The sequence below is a fragment of the Neolamprologus multifasciatus genome, chromosome 9 (genome assembly GCF_963576455.1).
Source record: "Neolamprologus multifasciatus chromosome 9, fNeoMul1.2, whole genome shotgun sequence".
Taxonomy (NCBI): Eukaryota; Metazoa; Chordata; class Actinopteri; order Cichliformes; family Cichlidae; genus Neolamprologus; species Neolamprologus multifasciatus.
Window position 1 is genome coordinate 27942589 of NC_140447.1, and position 23285 is coordinate 27965873.

Below are 23285 nucleotides of genomic sequence, written 5' to 3' on the forward strand. Positions count from 1 at the left end.
CTGTTGTTTAACGCGACATGGTTTCCTCTTTCTGGCGCAAAGTGGGCAATAAACAAACAAGAGAGCCGATCAGCTGATCATTGATCAGTTTTCATGATTGAAGTAGAAACAGGAGAGAGAGGGGAGAGAATGAAAGAAGAAGAGGCAGCTGTGCAGCAAAGACACAGAATAACTCCAGCTTTGTGTCTTTTTCATTGTAGCTGAATTACGGGACAAACTGTTCCTTTTCACCTCAATAAGAAACGCGTAATATTTTCTGTGAATACCAGACGGGACAGTTGGCAACTCTAATAACTTATGAACAAAATAAAGTTCAACATCATTAACTTCATAGCACCCACCCAGCTGTATAGAAACTCCGTCATGCTAGCTAGTACGCAGTACGGAAAAAGTCAGAATAACGAAAATAAACTCCACCTAAACTTGGTTTATATCTGACCCAGATAGACTGCAGGTCATAACTTCTTACCTGAAGTTCAGTTCACACTTGGACCGGCGGCCGCCTCAGGTCTCTTTTCCTTCTGCGTCCCCTTTCCATGTCCTTTCTCACAAAGTTTATGGAGGTTGCTTTGTGGAGGAAGCTGATAAATTAGACTGACTAATTTTTGCTGCCAGCCTCAAGTGGCCATAAGAGGAACTACAGTTTTAGTGACTTCATCTTGTTGTCATGACTATTAACCCTTTAAAACCGGTCAGAGCGGCATGCTCCGTTTTGCATAACTATTTTTAAATCCCGGTAGATCTGCAACCACATGAGCTAGCGCAATAATTCTTTTTGCATATGAAACCGGAGGAGTTGTACTTACATCTTATGCCATCAGCTTGTCCTCGGTCACAGTTTCCTTCCACATACAGCTTTGCAAAAACTGCATAAAAAGCGCTTGCAGCAACAAAAACATAATATTCCAGAAACACGCTTTGCCGATCCGATCAGCTGTTCATAACACTTCCTACTCCATCAGCACGAACTATCGCATGTCCGCCATGACATGCCCGAAACCGGAAGTGACGTCATTCGCGGAAATGTAGTTTTTTTTTTTAACATCAAGGCCTCATGAGCTTATACTAGTGTTTTTAAAAGTTATGTTTGACTTTATGACTTTCTGTGTCGTTTCTGGGATGTTTAGGACTCATATTGCACTGCTGGAAATAGTTTATTTTGATGCAATGCTGCTTTTTTGCAAATTTGCATCATAATATTTATTTTCGTTTTTCCTGCAGTATATAAAAATTGGTGTATTTCAAAAATAAAACTATGAAGACACTCAAAATAAATTTCCTGTGGTGGGAAACTATTTTGTGCAACTTTTTTGTATTTACAGTTTTGAGAGACAAGCCTCTTAAATTTCTCTAACTAGAAATATATGTTAAAAAACAAAAACGATTTTTTAATTTTTTTGTAGTTTATTGCACTTTTTTGTGATTTATGTAATTACTATGCACTTAATGCATACATATTATTAAAATTTAAGCTGTAATGGTTGTATTGATGTATATCAACTTGAAATGCTCCCAAAAATAGCACTACAGCATGTAAAAATATGATATAAGCTCTGGCGGACTTGGTTCTGTGGTAGGTTTTAAAGGGTTAAAGCTGGTTGGCTGTTGGCCTAGCTTGGTACTGGTTGCCTTACTATTAAAATTAAAAAATGCACCTGCCAGTGCTTCTGATGCTCACTACTTTATATAATACATTCAAATAGAAATGACAAACTGGTTTGGAAGTTACATTAGTCTGTTCAGTTCCTGAATTTTGTAAAAAACCACAAAAGGTCATCTTCATTCTAAGGCAATCCTCTCTAGAGATGTTATAGTTACACATACCTGTGACATCAACAGTCTTTTTGTTTTATAACTTTTAAAGAGTAAAAATACAGCACAACTTATTTTGGTTTGCCTCAAAGCAACAAAAAAAATCTGAAGAACATGTACCCATTCTCCTTATTTCTTTCCAACTCCACATCGCCAGTACAAGAGGAACCCTCTCATTCAGCCGTTATAAGGCTCACACAGATACACAGCTCATAACTCTACAAAAGCTCAGTAGTAGAGAAATAATCTGGAGTCAATGGAAATGTCCTTGTATCCCGCGGCACTGTGGGAGACCTGTGGATGACACATATTAACAGAATCTGAGACTCATCTGTGCTCTTCCTTTTTTCTCTTCCAGCAGCCACAAAGACGGGACCCAGAAAATAGCTCTACTTGTCAAGAAAAAGGGAAAAGTCTTTTCAAATACTACTCCGTGTTTCACGATGGGAGACCGAGTGCATCTTCCAGCAGTTGCGTGGACCTTGCTCCCCGTGGCTCTTGGCATTTTGACCCTTCTGCCTCATAGCCTTCTGGGTACGCCGGCAGAGGAGGAACATGTAGGGAGCTCAGCACTGCTGCAACGGGCAAAGCGAAGCTGGGTGTGGAATCAGTTCTTTGTCCTGGAGGAGTATACTGGACTGGAACCACTTTATATTGGAAAGGTCAGTCTTCACTATAAGTTGCACTTTATGGACGGGAACATGCACGTACATGTGGAGGTATAAGATGCAAAGAGTGCGGGTTTCTAGCCTTGCAGAGAGCATGGTTTCTAAGTAACCTTTGAACTGATAGGTGCTGCAAAGTGAATTTAACTCCAACTCCTTCAAACAGAGCAAACTAAAAGATCTATAGGGGAGCTCTGCTGCTGGAGGTCATCGGCAGCTTGGCTAGAGCTGAGCACATGAATACAAACAGAAAAGATCATGGGTGGGCAAAGGCAAGCTTCAATAAACACAAGAAGAAGAAAAAAGAAAAAGAAATTCCAATTTAATCCCTGGATGCACTGAGTTCTTATGAGAGACAGCCTCTCTTCTGTCCACTTTGAACCAGAGCCAGACAGCAGTGATTGAGTTAATTGACTCGAACCGAAGCTTCAGTCGGTCTCCGTTTCTCAGAAGTGGACGGCACATCTGCAGCACCGCTGACATGCTCTCACAAGAGCAGAGGAGAGGTGCTCACAATGGAGCACTTTGATTGCTCGCTCGCTAAAGTGAATTGAACATTTGATCAATAGTTGTAATTCTAGTCATCATCTGCAGAGAGAAGGATCATTTCTGCAAGCTCAAACTTTAAAAAAAATGCCATTATATCACTAAAAAAGATTTTTCTGGAAAGAAAGAAAGCAAAAAAATAATTTAGTGTCAAGTGCCTGCAAGAATCTGAGCCGATTTAGGAGCCTTTTCACTGAGTATTACTCTCGCAGTATAGAAATTGTCTGCAGGAGCACATGTTTTCTTTTAGTTTTAACAAATACAGAAGTAATAATGTTTCTAAATTTAAACAAAATTGCTCATGCCCTCTATTTTTTCTTACTGTGAAGCCAATTTTAACCAATTTGCAAGCAACAAATAAGTATTATCAATGCAGCTAACACCACAGACACTATGAAAGATGGATGTGAAGCCAGTGCTTATTGAAGTCTTTCTTTTTTCTGAACTCAACCACCAGGTTCGGGTCATTCTGAGTAAAATATTAACTCAATTGTAGAAGTTTTGGTCTTTCTGAGAACGCTGATTGGCTGATGACTTGTGATTGATGAATCACTCACTTATCACAACTGGTTTCAAAACACCAAGAAAATGCTTATCAAGAGGCAAATCTGATCTCCATCTTTTATACCATCGATGGTTAAATGACAACCAAAGTAACAAATTAATCTCCTCCTGTTGCACGCTAACGTCAAGATTTTATTATAACTGAATCGGCAGCCGAGCTAAGTTGCTAACACAAAGCTGTTAAGATGCTTTAAATGATAAGCCAGTTTGAGTTTGAACAATAAATACAGTTTTTTGACACCTTGTTTTCTTTAGAATGATCCTACATTTTCAGTTTCCTGCACAACACACCTGTATATGCAGGACTAGCTGAACTGGGACAAAAATTATCTGTTTTTTAGATTAAAGTAATGATGATTTATTGATCCACGAAGTCCAAATATTTGAATTTCTCTCCAAGATAACCTTCCTAAGGTGAAGTATATTACTCCTTAATTGAACCTGTTTGTTTATTCTTATAAATTCTTGCAAAAAACACTTTTTTCTCTGTAAATTTACAAGGTTTTTCCCAGTTTTTCCCTTCCAGTTTTAATACATAGATTTTAGCTTGTTTCCTGTATATTTGTTACTTTTTCCCCTAAATTTCTTTACTTTAATCTTGAAAATTTGAGTAAATGTTTTTCCACCCCTTACCCAACACTAGTTTAGACTGCTGTAATGCCCAACAGGTACATAACAACACATAATGCCTGACTTTGCGTGATTTTTTTTGAATAGTTATACACAGAAAAGTAATAGTGGTCCCACTTAAAATCCTTCTCAAACTGTTTAAATTTACATACTTCCATGCATGAACCTGTTTGGGTTTCTTTTTATTACCTGTAATAAACACTTTTAGCTATTCCTGAATAGCTAAAAGTATAAAGCCCTGATTCCAGAACTACCACTCCCTCAATATCCCTCATCAGCTTTTAAAGCACTGCAGTATTAACTGCTCATCCTCAGAAATCACCCTTTGGGAGTGATGCAAACCTGCTTTAATTAGTCTTCTGGAATAATTTCACTACCACCGCTTGGGAATACTGAGGAAAATGTCAGATTCCTAAAAGCCATGTGCTTATGCAGTCAGAGAGATCTGCAGGAAAAATATTACTTCCACTTAAATATGGCGTGAAAAATTTCCGTACCTCTTCTTTGCTTCCATTTATCTCGTGTTTCTCCTCATCTCTAATTTTTGCACACTGAATGGATAAAGTGATTCTAACAGGCCGAGCTACAACCCAAAGGGCCACTCAAGTCCGGGACAAAGCAGAAGATGTATTGCAGCCTCCGTCCTTAGTTTGCTTCCCCTCAGTTCTCCCTACCTCTGCTGAGGAACTTTGTATTCAGAGCCGCTGGGTTATTGGAGGTTTGGAGGTTTGGGGCAAAGCTGAGAAGGAGCAGGTAATTGATAGCCCGAGTGTCAAACTCGCTACTTTCAAAGGCTTTGAAGGAAAGGAGGCACTGGAGCCGGAGAAGGTGGATAAGCAGAGGAAAGCTGAGCCTGTGATATATCACTACCAGACACAGGGCTAAAGTCCACAATGAGGTGCTGATTAGAAAATCTATTCTGGGCTGAGCTGGGCTTTGCAGGAGAGCGTGCAGGTGGGCATGTTGTCGGCAGTGATAGGAAAAGCTGTATTGTCTGCTTCTCGGCAATGAAAGATATTGTAAAAACTACTAGTGCATTATCACTGGCATAACAAGTAGCAAAACTTTTAGCAGTTCAACCACCTCGGCTCGGCCCCAGATGAGAAAAACAGCCAAAGGAAGTGTCTTGAAAGGAGTGTTTACAGATTTAGTGCTGTGTTGTGGCCTGGCTGCACACCTGTTGATTATATATGAGACAGACTGGGGGGCATTTAATTTCACTCCGCTAGTGTGATGGCAGCAAGCACTCATCATACGCAGAGGCCCTTTAAGTACAAAGTAAAGTCTGATTGCAGATCAACAGGATGACATTTGCTCTTAGAGGCCACAAAAGGCTTCTGATTGCACTGCAGGGTAACAGGCTGCAAGCTGTGATTACATGTCTACTCCCAGCAACAATATTAAGAACAACACATAAGCACACACCATCCCTGGAGGTCAAGAATTTTACAATTTTGGGGGACTCAAATCAGTTTGACAGTAATGCGTTAATTTATCATAAGGACGTTTCATATTTTTCCAGATTATTTAGACTACAAAGTAAAAACCATCAACAATGAGCCCTGGTGAGGTCAAAATTAGTTAATTGCTAATCACATTACATCAAATTACATCAGGAAAAGCTTAGATGCAGGTGTCAGAATCATCACATACCCACTGATCTGAAGTGGGCCAGACTGGTAACTCTATTGGTACATATCCTACTTATTGCAGAAAACATTCAGTGAAAAGAAGTTTAACTACAAATTGTAGTGCAGCGCAAACCCACCAGCAAAAACATTGTCGACACAAAAAAATTACAGGACAATGTTAATTTGCAAAAAAGTGCTGAATTTATATATTTATTTGTTTATTTGTCTTCTTCTTTGTTTTTCTTTTACTGTGACTTTACTGTAAAAAAAACAAACAAACAACAAAAACTGGAAATTTTCTGTTATTTAATGTAATACGAACAATAATAAGCAATTTAACTACAACCAAAGTACTTTGATGCAGTACGACGAGCAACGTGAGGTCTTTGCCAGTGAGACCCCACTCGGGTCTTAGGTTTGACACCCCTGGCTGAAACCGTAGAGTAACCTCTGGGGCTGAAAAAAGATGAAAAAAAACCCTGATAAAGCGACATCACTTGAATTATGTTCTTCTGATTTTATTTGACCTACTTTTGATTCAGAGCGTATCTTATATTCCATTACTGACGAGAGAAGAGGGAGTAAAACGGAGCAGGTGGTCAAATGAAAGCTGTTAATGAAGAATCATCTTCAACAAGCAAATCATCAGAAGATCAAAATGAATCTCTGACAAAGGCAAAGATACTTTAATTCATCTTGTTCTCTTGACTCAAAGGTTTGAGTGGGCTGCAGCAGATTTTAGATAACAAATTACTTACCCAAATTTGACAATATCCATGAAGCATCACCTTAACCATTGTCAACAATGCCAGCGTATGCATTGATTTTTTAAACCTACTCAACCTACTTGCTATTCAAACCGTCTCTTTGTTAGGGCCAGTCAATAAGACTAAAGCTGGTGAGAGGGGGAGGGGCTTAAATGGCTTGTTTCAGACAGAGAATCCGAAGCCCCTGACAGAGCCCTTCTAATAAAAGCCCAAAATAAAAATATGGAGCTGGAAAAGAGTACAAGTCTACTTTAAGAAAGTTACCCTGTAACTCTGTTGTGCACACTGACTCATGGCTACTCTTACACTCCCAAGTAGGGATGGGTACCGGTATCCGGCGCCATGATGGCACCGGTTCTGACATAAACGGTAGTAACCAGACCGAAAAGCAGCGCACATTTCGGTGCTTTATTTTGGTGCTTTTTTTCGGTGCTTTTTTTTTCCTGAGCTGTGATACACTTTCTTCTTCCTTACATTTGTATTGGCGGTTGGCAAACAACTGAAAGGTGCATTACCGCCACCAACTGGTATGGAATGATACACTTTAGATTCTAGCCAATCATTTTACGTTTCCGAGGACAGTAGGCGGGTCCAGGTACGTACGTTCTTTTAGAGCAGAGCTACAGATTAAAAACGCCCAAGGCGAAGCGGTCAAAAGTCTGGCTGTACTTCACAGCAAAAGATGCAAACTCAGCAGCCTGCAACAAGTGATTTAAGCTGATACTGTGATACTGTCAAAGGAGGTAACACCTCAAATCCGATGAAACACCTGGCGACGCGTAGCGTTTTTTTTTAAAGCCGAGAAATGCGCCGTATTTGATAGCTTGCTGCGAGACCTCACACCTAGCGCATCTACTGTGGGTGTGGTGCCTGTTATCGGACCCGGAGTTAGCAACATCCGCAAAAAAACCTGAAGAGTAGAGTCCTGGCCCCTAGCCCTGCCAGTGTAGCAGAAATGATGAGGATGATGATGGCAGCAGCAGCCGTTCTTCTCTGCGTGAGTAACTTAATGTTGTTCGTGTGTAATTTACGTTGAGTAGGCTAACCACGTTATTACATTAATGCATGTAAGGTGAACTAGCAAACACCGTCGTAGTTACATGCGGCTGTCTTCTTGTTTGATGGCAGATACTCCCTTCACCCTGGCCAAAAAGGCTAAAATGACCAAAGAAAAAGTGGAAAACAGTTAAACGTGAGAGATTTTTGGACAAAGTTTGTGTTTTTTCCATTGTTTAAGCACTGCTTCCAGCCCAGAGTGATACCATATATGCCCTATAGCTGCAGAAAAGGCTAACATTGTTATCTTTTTACAAAAAAACAGCTGAACACGAGAGGTTTTTGGACCAATTTTGTGTTCTCCATTATTTAAGTACCGGTTCAGCACCGTTTAAGCACCAGCACCGTTTCAAAAGTACCGGTTTGGCACCGCTATCGGATAAAACCTAAACGATACCCATCCCTACTCCTAACAGTCAGGTTGCAAAAATGTGAAATAGCAAATTGTCATCACATACTTTACTGTTCTTTGATAACTTGACTAATTTCCTAAATAGGGAGCCACGTTGTTCCAGGCATGTACTACAGCCTCTTTTCTTGTGTATCCTCATTTCTGGGTGTGTGTTTTTTTTCTGCAGCAACTACAACACATGTTTAGTTGGACTGAGATCATGAGGTTGACTTGGACGTTGCTTCATTTGTCCCAGTAAAGCTGTTTGTTTGTCATTTCTGTATGCTTAGGATCGCTGTGCTGTTGCATTTTTCTAAAATTGGAAGATACGACCTAATTATCATTCCCAAAACATGTCAATGCCCTAATACTTTTGGACTGCACCATTCGTCTGTTGTACTGTCAACTTATGACTGGTCTTTCATGCTGGTCATGAGAATTTCACTTTTAACTAACAACTCTGAACCTCACAGCTCCACTCAGACATGGACAAAGGTGATGGCTCCATTAAGTACATCCTCACGGGGGAAGGGGCGGGCACCACTTTCACCATCGATGACAGCACGGGGGACATCCACGCAATCCAGAGGCTGGACCGAGAGGTCAAGGCCCAGTACATACTCCGTGCACAGGCCCGCAACCGCCTCACGGACAGACCCCTAGAGCCCGAGTCCGAGTTCATCGTCAAGATCCAGGACATCAACGACAACGAGCCGAGATTTCTAGATGGCCCATACCAGGCGGCTGTGCCTGAGATGTCCAAAATAGGTAAGCAGAAGGAAAAGGAAAGGCGTGCGCATGGTAGGAGACAGAAACTAAAATGTTCTCTGTGCATGTTTGTCCATGTTTGCAGCCATGGCGAACAATAACAAAGTGCATAAAAGCCCTTCAGAGTTGACGCTGTTGCTTGTTCTTACAGCCTCGTTTCCATCTGCTTCATTCACAATTCATAAGGATACTTTTAAAGTAAATAAGCACAGCTAGTTCGTGTCTACAGATGGAGAAATCTCCACCTAAAAGGATGCTTCCTATTTATAACTGCATCATCTCCCCCTAACCTCTGCTTCCAGGAACATCTGTGATCCAGCTGACCGCTACAGATGCTGACGACCCCACATATGGCAACAGCGCACGTGTGGTCTACAGCATCCTGGAGGGCCAGCCTTATTTCTCTGTAGATGCCAAGACTGGTACGAAGCTGCAAAACCACTCATTGCATGCAGAAGCTGGAAATTTCAAGTTTCACCAGCTACTAACTATTTTATGAGCTCCATATGAATTTGTAATTACTCGGAATGATGTCAGATGAGCTGATAAAGTCCAGAAACTTCCTTAAGATTTATTAACAGGCACCTACCACCTCTTTTTTAACACTATATCACACTGATTTCGTCTGATTTTAGCAGTCCACACCCCTGTGTATACCAAACCGACTTTGAATTTAGGAAGCTCAGCATGGTTCCTGTTGTTGCTATGAGACTACCGAACACTTGTCTGAAACGCGACGCAACTTGCCACGTCTCTAAATCCTGGCACCCGACAAAAAAGAGCTCAAAGTGTGACTTTTCTGTTGAAAATGAGGACAGAATAAGACAGACGGCGCCTCATAGCATGGAGAGCAAACGCTTGGAGAAATATAAAATTAAATACTATGTATTTTGCAGTACTTTTAACCAACTTGCTGGTTTCTTCTTACCTGCTTTCTCTTTTTTATCTCTTTCCAAGCAGCAGTTGAGTCCCAGTTACCGGCTTATATTTTGAGTATTTTCTTCTGAGATGATAAATCCATCAATGATGACAGAAAATATACAATTATTTATTTTTTAAGTCATTTTATTAGTAAAGGACTATTTGAAGTTTTTGAGAAACCCGCTTTAACCCACATCCTGTGAGCCTAGCTTAGCATAAAGACTGGATCAAGAAACAAACAGCACACTTGACTTTGTATTAAGTATTTCTTGCAAATGCTTTTGAGCACACAGCTTAACCTTTATCATTTCGAGCCCGTTCTCACTCCCGAGGTGTAACATGCCGACGTTTTGTCACGTCCCGCGGTGTTCCTGAGGAACGCGAAAGGAGACCTTCGACGTTCTTATGGTACGTGGCGGGTTATGGGCGAAATCCAGTGCAATGACGCTCCCGCGGTAATAGACGTTCCAGCCCTGTATTCCAGCCCTAAACCTAACCTTATCCCTAGCCCTAACCATAACCTTTTTCCTGACCTTAACCAGGACTTTAATGATGTTAAATAGCGTGTTTCTAAGCGATTTGAAGAAAAAGAGCGAACATGTGTAGATTGAGTCCATACGGTTCTCATATTTCCTCATTTTTCCGAGGTCGTCATTTAGGAACGTGGTGGGTAGCCGAAAACGTAATATGTTGACGATTTGTCACCTAGCGTAAAATGTTACGCTTTGGGAGTGAGAACGTGTTGTCATTTCAATCAGTACCAGAAGTAATTAAAAATAATTATTAGTATACATTGGATAATAAAAGGGAGTGTTGCACCCTGTACTTAAAGCTAAACGATATAGGCTACTACATTTGACAAAAGTCAGGGCCCCAAACTTATGTGTGGCGTACTCCCTTTGGTTGCAGCGAAGATTTAAAAAAAAAGAAGCAGTTTTTGGTTCACGGGCAAAAACTGAGTCACTTCCCCGAGACTCTCACATTAAAATGTCTGGCTTTATAGCAGAAATAAATACGTTTACAGCTTGCTACAACCTGTCTGTATATTTAGGATAATTGTGCTGTTGCCTTGATTTAAAACTGCAACCTAACCACCTGGGTTTTTTCAGGATTTAAGTTTTCTATTATTGCTGTGGCGACCTTGACTTGCAGCTGGAAGCCACAGCTGCCTGCTAGCTTTCTATCAGTCATCACTTTCTCTAATTTGAGTCACTGAACTAGATTTTGTGTCTTTTTTAGTGATGTTAGTGCCTTTTACCAACTAATATTCCATTATGTTGCAACCAGTTAACTAATTAAATGTTGTCAAGTATGCATTAACTACACCATTTTAACACTCCTAGTGTCACACATACATTCATACGGTGTTTTTATCTAGATATAACATTGCACACATGAAGCACTGGGGTAACTAGCTGGTTCAGCATCTTACTCAATGGTGCTTCAGACCATTGATGGGAGGAGCCAAGTATCCAACCAGCCACAGCTGCCCCCGAAAAGACAGGAAGAATAATGCATGAATACTAACTGCAGATAGGAAACAGAGTACAGCAACATGGAGACTAACCAGGGACCTCAGGATGACAACAGACGATCCCAAAAAGGGAGACAGGGATATTTACACACTGAGGGTGTTTAAAAAAGTGGAGACATTTTTGGTAGTGCACTTCCACCTTTGTGTATTTATCATGTTCCTGTTTCAACATGACAGTGCTTCAGTGCGTGAAGCCAGCGTACAGCATGGTGTGGAAAAAAACTGGACTTGTCCAGACAAAGCTCTGACTTTGACCATCTAACAGCTTTGGGATGAACTAAATTATCAACCCACAAGAGTGAGAGACCTCTCCAATACTCTTGGGTCTGAATTAGATCAAATTACTGCAGCCAGGTATCTTTTGAAAGAAGAAGAATAAAGATTATTGGTTGGCCAGCGCGTTTTACAAAATAACAGCATATAAAAATAAGGTAAACATAACATGTAAAAGAGGAAGATTTCTTTAAACCTGTAGCTTTCTAGGATGTGGTTAAAGGATTTACTACCATGTCCAAAAATCCATTAGTACCTCTGGCCAGTGTTTAACACAGCTGTCCCGTTTCTTTGTCAGCACAGAATCTGTTGCCAAACCGCTGAGGGTGCACTGCCCATCAACAGCCAGTCAGACTGCTGTAGGTCGGCTCTGCAGCCATCAATCAGCCTCGCTGCCTCGACTATAGGCACAGCTTTTATTGGTGCTGCCACAATGTACAACTTAAACACAGACAGCCTTGGAGCTGCCCGCAACTTGAACTCCTTTTCTGATTCTGTAGCACAAAACTTTTACCTTGCATGAATTGTGCTGCAGATTTAAAATAAAAGCAATTTAAAAAAGCAGGCAAATGCAATTCAGAGAAATTAGGCTGTAAGCTAATAGTGAGGTGTAGTTGCAGGGTTGAGGTTGGTTACGTACACTTTAACTGTGCAGCTATGCAAAAAAAAAACAACCTTATTTAATCCTCTAGAAGCAACAATTTCTTACTTTACTTTGCTCTCATTTTCAGTTCGAACTAAAGTAAATGTGATTATTTCCACTTCTTGATTAGGACATTGAGTGAAAACTTCATTAGGAACACCTGTGCATCTGTGTAATTATGTGCTCATCTGATCACACAATCATGTGTTTGCAGAGCAAAACATAAAAGTCTGCAGATATAAGTCCGAATGCTTATTTAATCTAAACATAAAACATCAGAATCAGGAGAAATGTGGTCTTAGATCATTTCTCCAACTGCTGATATTGTGAGATTTCCACCACAGCTGCTTCTCGAGTTCAGTTAGGTGAGAGGTCGGATGGCAGACCGGTTGGAGCTGGCAGACAGTAGCATAGAGAACCAATCTTCACGTCCGTGCTGAGAAAGAAAGCATTTGAGTCAGAGGTGGACAGGCTACAACAGCAAAGGACCACATTGAGTCTGACTGAGGCAGCAGAGGTCACAGACTCACTAAAACTGGACAAAAATGTATCTTGGTCTAATTAGTCTCCTTCTTGTCCCAAAGCTGCAGACAGCAGGCTCAAATCTATGGTCAGAGATGATGTTTTCAGTACCACAGTTGACCTTTTCTAGAAGCAAATCACGTTAAGTCAGCTACTGCAAAATTATTTTGAAGTCCACTAAATATGAAGCCACAAAGTTTAATTCTTTTGACTCAAAATAGAATCTAAAAAGGACATTATTACATCTTCATGACCACCACCACATTGTTGTTATTTTTTTTCAAAGTCATGGTAGTCTTAGGTGCTTGGGTTCAAGGCAACTCTTTTAGGTCCTTGAAAATGATGTCATCGATCAGTCGCCTACAGATATATTTTGAGATCCCATCTGTTTCAACTCCCACTCACATCTAGATGCATCTGACCCTAATAACTCTCACGATAACAGCGTAAGTCAAACCTCAGGTCTACTTCCAAGGTGACAACTCCACTAGGGTTTAACTGGCTGAGAATCCCATCAGCTGTTAAAACCGAAGAAACCTCTTGGATGAGAAATTGGCAAATTGTATGAGTGCGCACCTATACCTGCTAATTAGTGCTAATTAACTAGATTTTCTCACCCAAACTGAAACAAAAGCTTCTTGGGCAGGCTGTTTTTAGCAGCAGCTCATATTATTTGTCAGGTAATTCAATTCAATTCAGAGGTCCAGTTCATTGACTCCCATTAGCAGAGGTGAAGTCTACCAACTACCGAAGACAGAATAAACAGGAACATAGGAACATGATGCATCTCACTGGTTGGTGAAGTCACGCGATAAATAAATCAAAATCCATTAGCAAGTGAACGAGTGAGCATCACCAGGATAACAGTTCTTTCTGGACCTTTAGATGCCCAATTTTTAATTTGGCTACGTCTTATTTACTGTCTATGGCAAATACCTGTGCATTCATCTGCTTGTGCCAGACCCCTAACTCATCCAGGTGGATGATTTAAAACAATGTGCCCTTTGTACAGAAACTATCCGTAGAGGCCAGAAACATGTTTTCATATCAGGCTATTTTGCAGCTTTTTGCACATCTGTGCTAACTTGGTCAGTGTCTCTGCTTGTCCCACAAAAGCTCTGGACAAATGCAATCTAAAGTCACGCTATGGCTACAACAGCAAAGCAAAAAGAATGCTTATCAACATTTCTACCACATTAACAAGTAGATATGTCTGCTGCTGCACAATTAAAATAGTCTCAAACCTCTGCTTTGTGCATGTCTCAGTGCAACAAGATGATTGGCTTTCATATTTCCCAGCTTGGGTGTTGATTGACTCTTTGTGGTCTGGGACATTTGCCCGTAGATTGTGATTCATTATTATCTGAATACCATGTCTCCCCTTAACCGTTGCTGGTCATTCGCATTGGTTTTCAATCTCCTAATGACTGCTCTCAGCATGATAATGCACCATGTCACAAAGCCAAAAAAGTAATTTGAACCTGGTTTCATTAACATGACAATGAGATTATTGGGCTTAAGTGGCGTCCACAGTAATGATGCACAGATTGCACATATGTCTGCAGGCACAGTGGTTAATCTGCATAAAAATTAACATCCTGAAAAACAGAGGATGGTTTGTGAGACGCATCATTAATGAGGAAAATATTAATTATGATTTCTAAAAGAAAACTTTTTTCATTTTTCATCAGGCATAAACTAACTAGACTGTCATTCTGCTAGCTTGCACAATTTAAAATTTAAAAACAGTGTACAGTTGCCATAGCATCATATCATACTAACATATTGGATATCCAAATGAGAAATAACAGTAATGTGTGTTCGGGTGGGAGACTCTAAATTAGAGAATCTAATTAGTTGTGGTGTGTGGTGCGAGGATGATTCATGCATGCATGTGTATTAGGATGACACTGGACTCCTCTCAAGCCCCCCAGGCACCAGCAGATCACCTTTTGGGCAGAATGCACATTTACTGGCGACTTTATTTGGTACACCTTGCTAGCGATGGGTTTGAACTCTTTTTGCATTCATGACTTGCGTTATTCTTCATGCACAGATTCAAAGAGATGCTGGAAATTGTAATTTTTGTGTGCGGAGGACAGAGATCAGTATAAAATGAGACCAGGTAGATGAAAAATGGTATCCAGAAACAGGTTTCATTATTATTTTTTTAATAAAAAGCCACAAGACTGTGCTGGTTGTCAAAAGTAGAACAGCAAAGTTGATCATCAAGGTTTTACGTTCATTTCAGGACACCATCCTTTGGCTGCTTCACCTCAGTCTGTGTCAACTGACCTTTAATTTGCCTCGCTGTTTTTAGGCGTGGTCCGTGTGTCCCTGGCAGACATGGACCGCGAGACCAGAGAAAACTACACTGTGGTCATCCAGGCCAAGGACATGGGCGGGCAGCTGGGGGGGCTAGCCGGCACCACTACTGTCAACATCACACTCAGCGACATCAACGACAACCCGCCCATGTTTGATCAAAGTAAGCAACCCTCTGCAGATGTTTTTCTTAGTTTTATTTATTTTCTACTTGAACCCATATCAGCCTCGAGGAGGAGCAACATGTACTTTGTCTCAGCAGCTATGAAACAGCAGCATGTGATATACTGCAGGGAAACTTTGAAAAGCAAAAGAAAAAGCCTCTAAGTATATACAAACTGTGCAGCTTTGAGCTATGACTCCCTGAGGTAATGAGGGCTGAAACAAAGCATTACTTTAAATGTCAGAAGATATTCTTCCAGTGAGCTGATTTGTCCAACCAGCAGTCCACAAATTAGCTCTTAATTTTTATCAGACAAATGACTGAACTAAAAGGAAAAACAAACAACCATTTAACTTCTACTGCAGTAAACACTTTTTTTAATCTTCATAAGAAGTCCTCTTTTCAAAGTTAAGTCTCTGGAGAAAGCTCAGATGTCGACCTTATCATGCAGTAGTGTATATTTTTATGGTTCAGCATAGTACTGATACTCTTTTATTATTTTTGGTAAGAAGAAGGATTAAGTCTCGATTTTGAGCCAGTTGGTGTTTTTGGCCTTAAAATGGTGCTGACTTTACACTGAACTCTGCGTTGTGCATCGTAGTACAGCCTGAGTGTGCTGCAGCTGAGACAGGCCAGAAACCCAAACTCAGAGCCCTGAAATGACCCTGAGATCACTGTTTAGTTTCAGGGTTGACACCTCACTCGTGGTGTGCTTTGTGTATTTTTAAAACTGCCCCCAATAAGAACTGTGCAAAACTCCTCATCTCTACATCTATCCACTTCATTTCTCTGGAGAACCCAAGCCATTAGCCCCTCTGTCCACTTCTAGCCACCAATCCCCAGTCATTTACCCTCTGGCCTCCTCCCTCCCTCCCTCTTCTCCTTCTTCCCAGCCACCAGACGCCCCATGCTGTCTCTTTCAATATACCAATTTCTACTTCTCTCATTAGGTCAGGGGTTTGTCTAGCTGTCTGCGGTCATCTCGGCATGGCCGACCAGTGGCTTCGCTGTTAGACAAAGAAAACACCCAGCGCCCACTTCCTCCTCCATCACCAGTCCCCAAACCAATTAACGCCATCACTCCGATGGAACTTTGATCGGTTGTGAAGAGCTTCAGGGATTCCCCTCCGACAAACACAATGTGCAAGCGTTTCGCTTTAAGGCTGCGGGGAGCTCCACAAATTGGGCAGCTGTCACCTCTTCTTTGAGGTTAAACGGTAGATGAAATTCAAGCCGACCCATGAGACAGTAGATAACCCAATTGTGAGGCGTTTATGGAGCCATTTATTTCATCCGGCTTGAGATGTGGTTTGGAGACAAGAGGAGCCGAAGAGGTTTGGCTCCCTCTAGAGGACTGAAAAGTGAACCAGTTTGATTACACTCATGTTAATCTGTGTCTTCAGGGCTGTACCAGATGAGCATTCCCGAGTCGGCTCCTGTGGGGTCGGTGGTGGGACGCATCTGGGCGAAGGACAGGGACATTGGGGTCAATGCTGAGATGAAGTACAGCATCATCGATGGGGATGGAAGGGACACCTTTGACATCAGCACCGACCCTACAAACCTCTTTGGCATTATCACAGTGAAAAAGGTACAGACTAAAGATCTGTGATAGAGATGAAGATGATATTATGATATAGATATTAACTATCCAATTTCTTTTTCTTTTTTTAAAAAAAGAAACAGTCCATTTTTTATCATTTACAAAAGGCTGAAAGGCGTCTTTGTCCTACACTCAAAAGCCCCTTCAGGAATCAGTTTAATTTCACCTTGAGTGAGGGAAAGATCACATTCTTTTTGCAGCATCTCTTCAGTCAATTCAGCACTGAAATAAATACTTAATATTTATTTTTCATTTTGAGCTGGACAGTTCCTGCAGATAGGCCCAGCGTTCGCTGATTTTACCATGAAATACCAGCAGTTTAACCTTTTAATCTCAATCCTCTTAAGTTCATTTTTAAAAGTTTAAAATCTTTTTGCGTGTTACCCCATCAGCCGCTAAACTTTGAGATCAAGCCAAGCTACACTCTAAAGGTGGAGGGAGCCAACACCCACTTGGATCCGGCCTTTCGCCACCGCGGGCCCTTCAAGGACGTCACCATCGTGCACGTGAGCATAGAGGACGTGGACGAGCCCCCGCTGTTCGACTCGCCGGCGTACTACGTCGAGCTGCCAGAGGACGCAGAGATCGGGACTATGGTGAAGACCGTGTCAGCGAGGGATCCGGATGCTGCCAACAACACTGTGAGGTGAGGATGACAAATAAACCACTACAGATTTTATGTGCTTCAGTAGTTTTGCAGTTTTACTGCAAACATGCTTACTGTGCAAGAGTTTCGTCTACATTTTAAGCATTTAAATAGGTCAATAAATACCCTTGATACGACAAAAAAAACAACAACCTCAAAGGCAAAGTTTCTATTTTTTGTGATAATGCTCCAGTTATGTGCGTCGTATGGTTTGATTTAGCAGAATTTCTGTGCAGATGTCTGCTGAAAGTCCTCTTTGTTGTTTCTACTGGCTTCAGATTTTATGCACCAACACTATAATATATTTAGACACAAGATGCTTGATAAAAGGTGTGGCCTTATCTGGATGTGATGCTAGCAGTCACTGTCTAAACATGGACTGTACAATCTGTATCTGAGGGTTTTTTCACCATTCTTGGATAAGTGTAGCCTTCAGTGGGTGCAAAGGTCACTGGTTGAGCCTGATGAAGGCATCAACCCAACATGTTCAGAGACACAGGGACTAAATGGTGGCTAGAGAAGTCTGTATATGGCACAAGCTTAGGTTGGAATGCCTCATCTCGGTGGCTCAGATTCCACCAGAAACAATCAGATCAGGTATGGTGCTCTCATGGATATGCATCCCAACATTCTGCATGCCAACAGCCCAGCCTCGATCAGCTTCCGAGACCACTGGCTTCAGAAGGCAGTAAACTGAACCAATTCTGAGATGCATCAATGAGTAAATTTGTGTTCGGCAAACAAATTACCCATCCCGCCATTGACTAAAACCAGTCAACTGGAACCAAGAAAGACTCACAGAATGTGTTTGGGTTCTCTCGGAGATTAAACTTATGAGTGAATTTAAAACAGAGGTTAAAAAAAAATTCCCACTTCCCAAAGCAACTCTTCTATAAGCTTGGAAACTTATAAACCAAAATGTATTTAAAATATGTAGGTAATTTTCATTGATTTCATCACAATTTTACCAGCGTTGTCAATTCAGTAATTTAATAATGTAATAGCTGCAGTCTATCTGGAGCATCATATTTAGTTAAATCTGCATTTTCATTAGTTTAAAGTAAAATAAGAGTAAAGTAACCTGTTTACCAGCAGGGGGCAGCATCACAACACAACTCACAGCTGGCTGCAGCTGCAGGCTGATATGACTGAGCTCCCATTTATCCACATGTATGTTCAGAGCAGGACAGCTGACACGAGATAGAGGACTAATCTGTGTAACAACCAAAGACCACGCAGAAGTGGAGACGCTGACGACGCATGTCATTTATTTCAGTCTGGTTTGTGCTCAGGTAGAACAGATGTTGCGTGGCGCGTTGATCGTCCAGACTGCACCTTTCATAAACTAATTAGACATAAAGCCTTTTAATTAGGCTATTAATCATCTGAAGGAATGAGCGACTGCGGGGGTGACTGAGCGCTTCACACAAGCTGCACCTCGTCCCAGCTTTCCCTTTTTTCAACCTCGATCAGGGTGAAAAGTAAAGGAAGACGATGTAGATGACTCTGTGTGTGTTTGCTGCTCACTTCATCCGTCTGCACAGACACTCAGCAGTTTAACCCGAGTGCTGTGTCAGGCTTTTTGTCCTCTTTCACTATATTGACTTCTATTGTTTTCCCCTTCACTGACAGGTAACACGTCATGCAACTCAACTGTACAACAGTACTGCAGAAGTCTTAAGTCATCCTCCATTTCTTCATATTTTGCTGTGAGATGAGGAAATAATTCAATTCAATTTTATTTATATAGCGCCAAATCACAACAAAAGTCGCCTCAAGGCGCTTCATAGATACAGAGAAAAACCCAACAATCATATGACCCCCTATGAGCAAGCACTTTGGCGACAGTGGGAAGGAAAAACTCCCTTTTAACAGGAAGAAACCTCCGGCAGAACCAGGCTCAGGGAGGGGCGGCCATCTGCTGCGACCAGTTGGGGTGAGAGAAATAGGTGATTTATTTAAACATGTGCAAATGTACATGGACATACATGCATACCTGCAACACATGCAAAACAAAACACAGAAAATATTTACAGAAACAGTTTTGAGGATCCTAATGAGCTTGAAAGTCGATTTCTGGTAGGAGCACCTTTATTTTTCAACACAGCCTGAACTCTCTTAGGAAAGCTTCCTTATCATTTATTTAAGTAGTCTTTAGGAACAATTCTCCAACCTTCTTGAAGGAAAAGCTCATCTTTGGATGTTAGCTACCTTCAGATGACCCCACACTTCTGTAACGTGGAGGTCCGAGCTCTGAGGAGGACAATCTACGACTGATTGTGTTTTTCTACCCAGGTATGATTTTACTGCACTGGCAGTGTGTTTGAAATCATTGTCATGCTGAAAGATTTAGCCATTACTAATGAGATACATCCCAGTTGGTGTTACATGGTGGATAGAAATCTGACTGTACTTCTTTGTGTTCATAATTTGATCAATTTTGACAATTTCTCCTGTCTGTAAAGTGGGCCCAAACCACCGTGTTTTACAGATGGCTGTGAATGCGTATGAATGTTAGATAGAAAGCACTTAAGGACAGGAAAAAGTGCCTGTATGAATAGGTGAATGTGGCAATGAGCCATTTCTTCTTTTGTCCTTCATTTTCACAATCTTTTAAGGACACTACCATGCTTAGATATATCAGGCTTTCAGCTAAAAGCTCTTCAAGAATCATCTTGTTGGTAGAAAAATTCAATTTGACGGTTTGACATCTTTCATACATTCAACTAAAGAAATGGGGAAATATGTTTATGTGTTTTCGCCACAGGCTGGTAGTGAAAAAGTGGCTAAGGAGACCATTTAAAATTGGTTCTTTGCTAAGTGCTCTGTTATGTGTAGATGCAACACTGGTTCATCCCTTCAGTTCGATGCCTTTTTATCCTCGAAGGACTCATAGGTCAGGATTATATGGTTTTAAAATATTCTTACAAGGACTGGACAGAAAATAAGTGAAAAAGCAGCCAATGTCCAAAGAAAAGCCTGGAGAACTATTGTTCAGGACACATTAAAAAATATTCTCTCGGCCTAGAGAATGTGTTTTATTTTTGTGCTTTTCAAATGAACCTCATAGCAGAAAATGGATTTTTTTCTCCCTCCATTTCCCCTAAAAACAGCCCTTTTGTTTGCTGTTTGAAGACTGAGGCTTCTTAAAATCACAAGATGCAGCTGACGCTCCGTGTACACATTCATCAATGAGGTTATTGTGTACTGCTGCGACTGAAGTGGCCTGCGGTATTCTGGAAGTTCTTAGAACAAGTTCAAATGCATCATTCTTTACTGACTCACTGTTATAAAAGCCTGCTATTTATTGACAGTAAAAGCCGTTTTTCTTATTACGGCCTAGTAATGAGGACAAGGAGACTTCTCTCACATGTCTGTCTATGATCAGTAAAAGCTGAGCTCGTTCACTTGAAGTTCTGAAGCTGTTGAAGTGGCTTTTCTCCAAAGAAAAGAACAGAACAAACAGTCCATCTTCTTTTTAATCAGCTTCTTTTTAACACTTCGAAACAGGAAAGCACAGGTGTTACTAAAGACATTAACGATGGATGCATTCTGTTCACAGCAACCATAGTGTGAGCCACTGCTCTCACCTTTGTTTGTTTGTTGTGAGGAGAAGAGGCGGATCAATTTGTTCAACCATTGGTTAATGATTTGTGTTCAACTCTAACACTGGATAATCCTCCTTAGTGACTTTTAGAGTAAGAATTTGAAAATGAGCTCAATGTTTTTATTTTATACTGACACAAGTGGCCGAGTTTATAAAGTAATAATAATGGATGGTATTTATATAGTGCTTTTCGGGGCACCCAAAGCGCTTTACAATGCCACTATTCATTCACTCTCACATTCACACACTGGTGGAGGCAAGCTACAGTTTGTAGCCACAGCTGCCCTGGGGCAGGCTGACAGAGGCGAGGCTGCCATATTGCGCCATCGGCCCCTCTGACCACCACCAGTAGGCGGTAGGTGAAGTGTCTTGCCCACGGACACAACGACCAAGACTGTCCGAGCCGGGGCTCGAACCGGCGACCTTCCGATTACAAGACGAACACCCAACTCTTGAGCCACGATCACCCCAGTAATCCTCATGTTTACTGATGTGACAGAGAGACTAGCAAAAGTAACTCTAAGACTTTTTTTTTTTTGCTATGGGAGAGCTACAGGTAGCCATCCAAGGTTTTGGTGATTAATAAAAGACCCAATCACGACCGTCAGCAGAAAACTGATTTCTAATATCTGGAAGCAACAGGATTCAGAGCAGCTGAAGTTGCGGTCTGAAAATGTTGTGTGACTAAAATCTTCAGACAAACGAGCATCAATGAGAGATTTTCAAAAAGCGAGTTTTGGCAACGGGAGCTGCAGATAACTGAGGAATCAGCTGTTGCAGCAACAGCAACATCAGATGGCAGATAACAACAAGCAGCAGGTGACCTTCAGTGTCTCTGTCTGCCTCATCTGTCAACTCTCCGTCCTCTCTGCGCTGCAGCGTGACTGGCAGATACATCTGTATGCACTCACCTCACACTTTTTCACCTGCTTTTTCACACACACCGCCCCCTCCCCCTCTCCTCAGGACTGTGGACCAGTGATATTAATAGAGATCCTTCAGGGAGATCCTCGCCAGCGGCAGACATGCCAATCACGACCGTTTCCTGTCGGCAGTCGGTCAAAAACGCGCACAGCGAGCAAGTCTGCAAGCACAGTCTGCTGCTAATGCCTCAGTGTGCCAGCGACAGACTTATATTAAACATTTGATATCTGCATCTGGTGATGATCACAACAGCATGTGTGTTAATTAGTCATTTAAAGGCAAAAATATTTCTTCCTTCAGTATGTTGCCTGTGTCAGTATGTTGTGATGCATTTAATGCGCTTCTGCAAGACAAATAAAACTGGTCATATTTATTAAAAGAGAAGACTTAACCAGGGCAAGTTCAGACTAAAATATCAGGATTTGCAGCAGTGAAAAACAAAGCATATGACAGGTTACATGAGGAGGAACTGTGGTGCTACACGATGAAGTTATGAGTAGGGATGGGTACCGGTATCCGGTGCCATGATGGTACCGGTTCTGACATAAACGGTAGTAACCAGACCGAAAAGCAGCGCACATTTCGGTGCTTTTTTTTTCCTGAGCTGTGACACACTTTCTTCTTCCTTACATTTGTATTGGTGGTTGGCAAACAACTGAAAGGTGCATTACCGCCACCAACTGGTATGGAATGATACACTTTAGATTCTAGCCAATCATTTTACGTTTTCGAGGATAGTAGGCGGGTCCAGGTACTACGTTCTTTTAGAGCAGAGCTACAGATTAAAAATGCCCAAGGCGAAGCGGTCAAAAGTCTGGCTGCACTTTACAGCAAACTATGCAAACTCAGCGGCCCATTGTTTAAGCACTGCTTCCAGCCAAGAGTGATACCATAAATCCCCTATACCTGCAGAAAAGGCTAACATTGTTATCTTTTTACAAAAAAACAGCTGAACATGAGAGGTTTTTGGACAAAGTTTGTGTTTTCCATTCTTTAAGCACCGGTTTGGGCACCGTTTAAGCACCGGCACCGTTTCAAAAGTACCGGTTTGGCACCGGTATTGGATAAAACCTAAACAATACCCATCCCTAGTTATGAGTGGGAGAGAAAGTGGTGCTAGACATGAATATGGACAACGAGAGAGTGATAGGATGTGCAGTACGAGTGACAGATGGGTTCAAGGTGGGGGTATTGTTTGACAGGTTGACAGATAAGGTCAGATAGAAGTCTATGGTGAAGACTCTGATGTTTGCAGATGACACTGTGATCTGTAGTGAAAGTAATGAGTAGGTAG

General features: G+C 41.4%; 1 protein-coding gene and 1 long non-coding RNA gene across 5 annotated transcripts in view; one reads left to right on the forward strand and one right to left on the reverse strand.

The window, feature by feature from the left end:
* LOC146511702 (cadherin-20-like) overlaps positions 1-23285 on the forward strand; it is a 124389-nt gene that overhangs the window by 84956 nt on the left and 16148 nt on the right. For 2 of the 4 annotated variants that reach the window (XM_085172182.1, XM_085172181.1), the window contains 6 exons: positions 2171-2474; positions 8536-8830; positions 9133-9252; positions 15044-15211; positions 16615-16802; positions 17207-17460. In XM_085172182.1, the coding sequence (XP_085028308.1) occupies positions 2256-2474; positions 8536-8830; positions 9133-9252; positions 15044-15211; positions 16615-16802; positions 17207-17460 (1244 nt within the window). In that variant the 5' untranslated portion in view covers positions 2171-2255. Of the gene's footprint in view, positions 1-2170; positions 2475-6273; positions 7613-8535; positions 8831-9132; positions 9253-15043; positions 15212-16614; positions 16803-17206; positions 17461-23285 lie in introns of those variants that run through there. The other 2 variants (XM_085172183.1, XM_085172184.1) reach the window with 2 other exon arrangements.
* On the reverse strand, positions 1912-6711 carry LOC146511704 (uncharacterized). The gene is made up of 3 exons (XR_014876003.1): positions 6607-6711; positions 6380-6514; positions 1912-6304 (listed from the first exon to the last, which is right to left on the reverse strand). It is a non-coding gene; the product is annotated as an uncharacterized LOC146511704 (long non-coding RNA).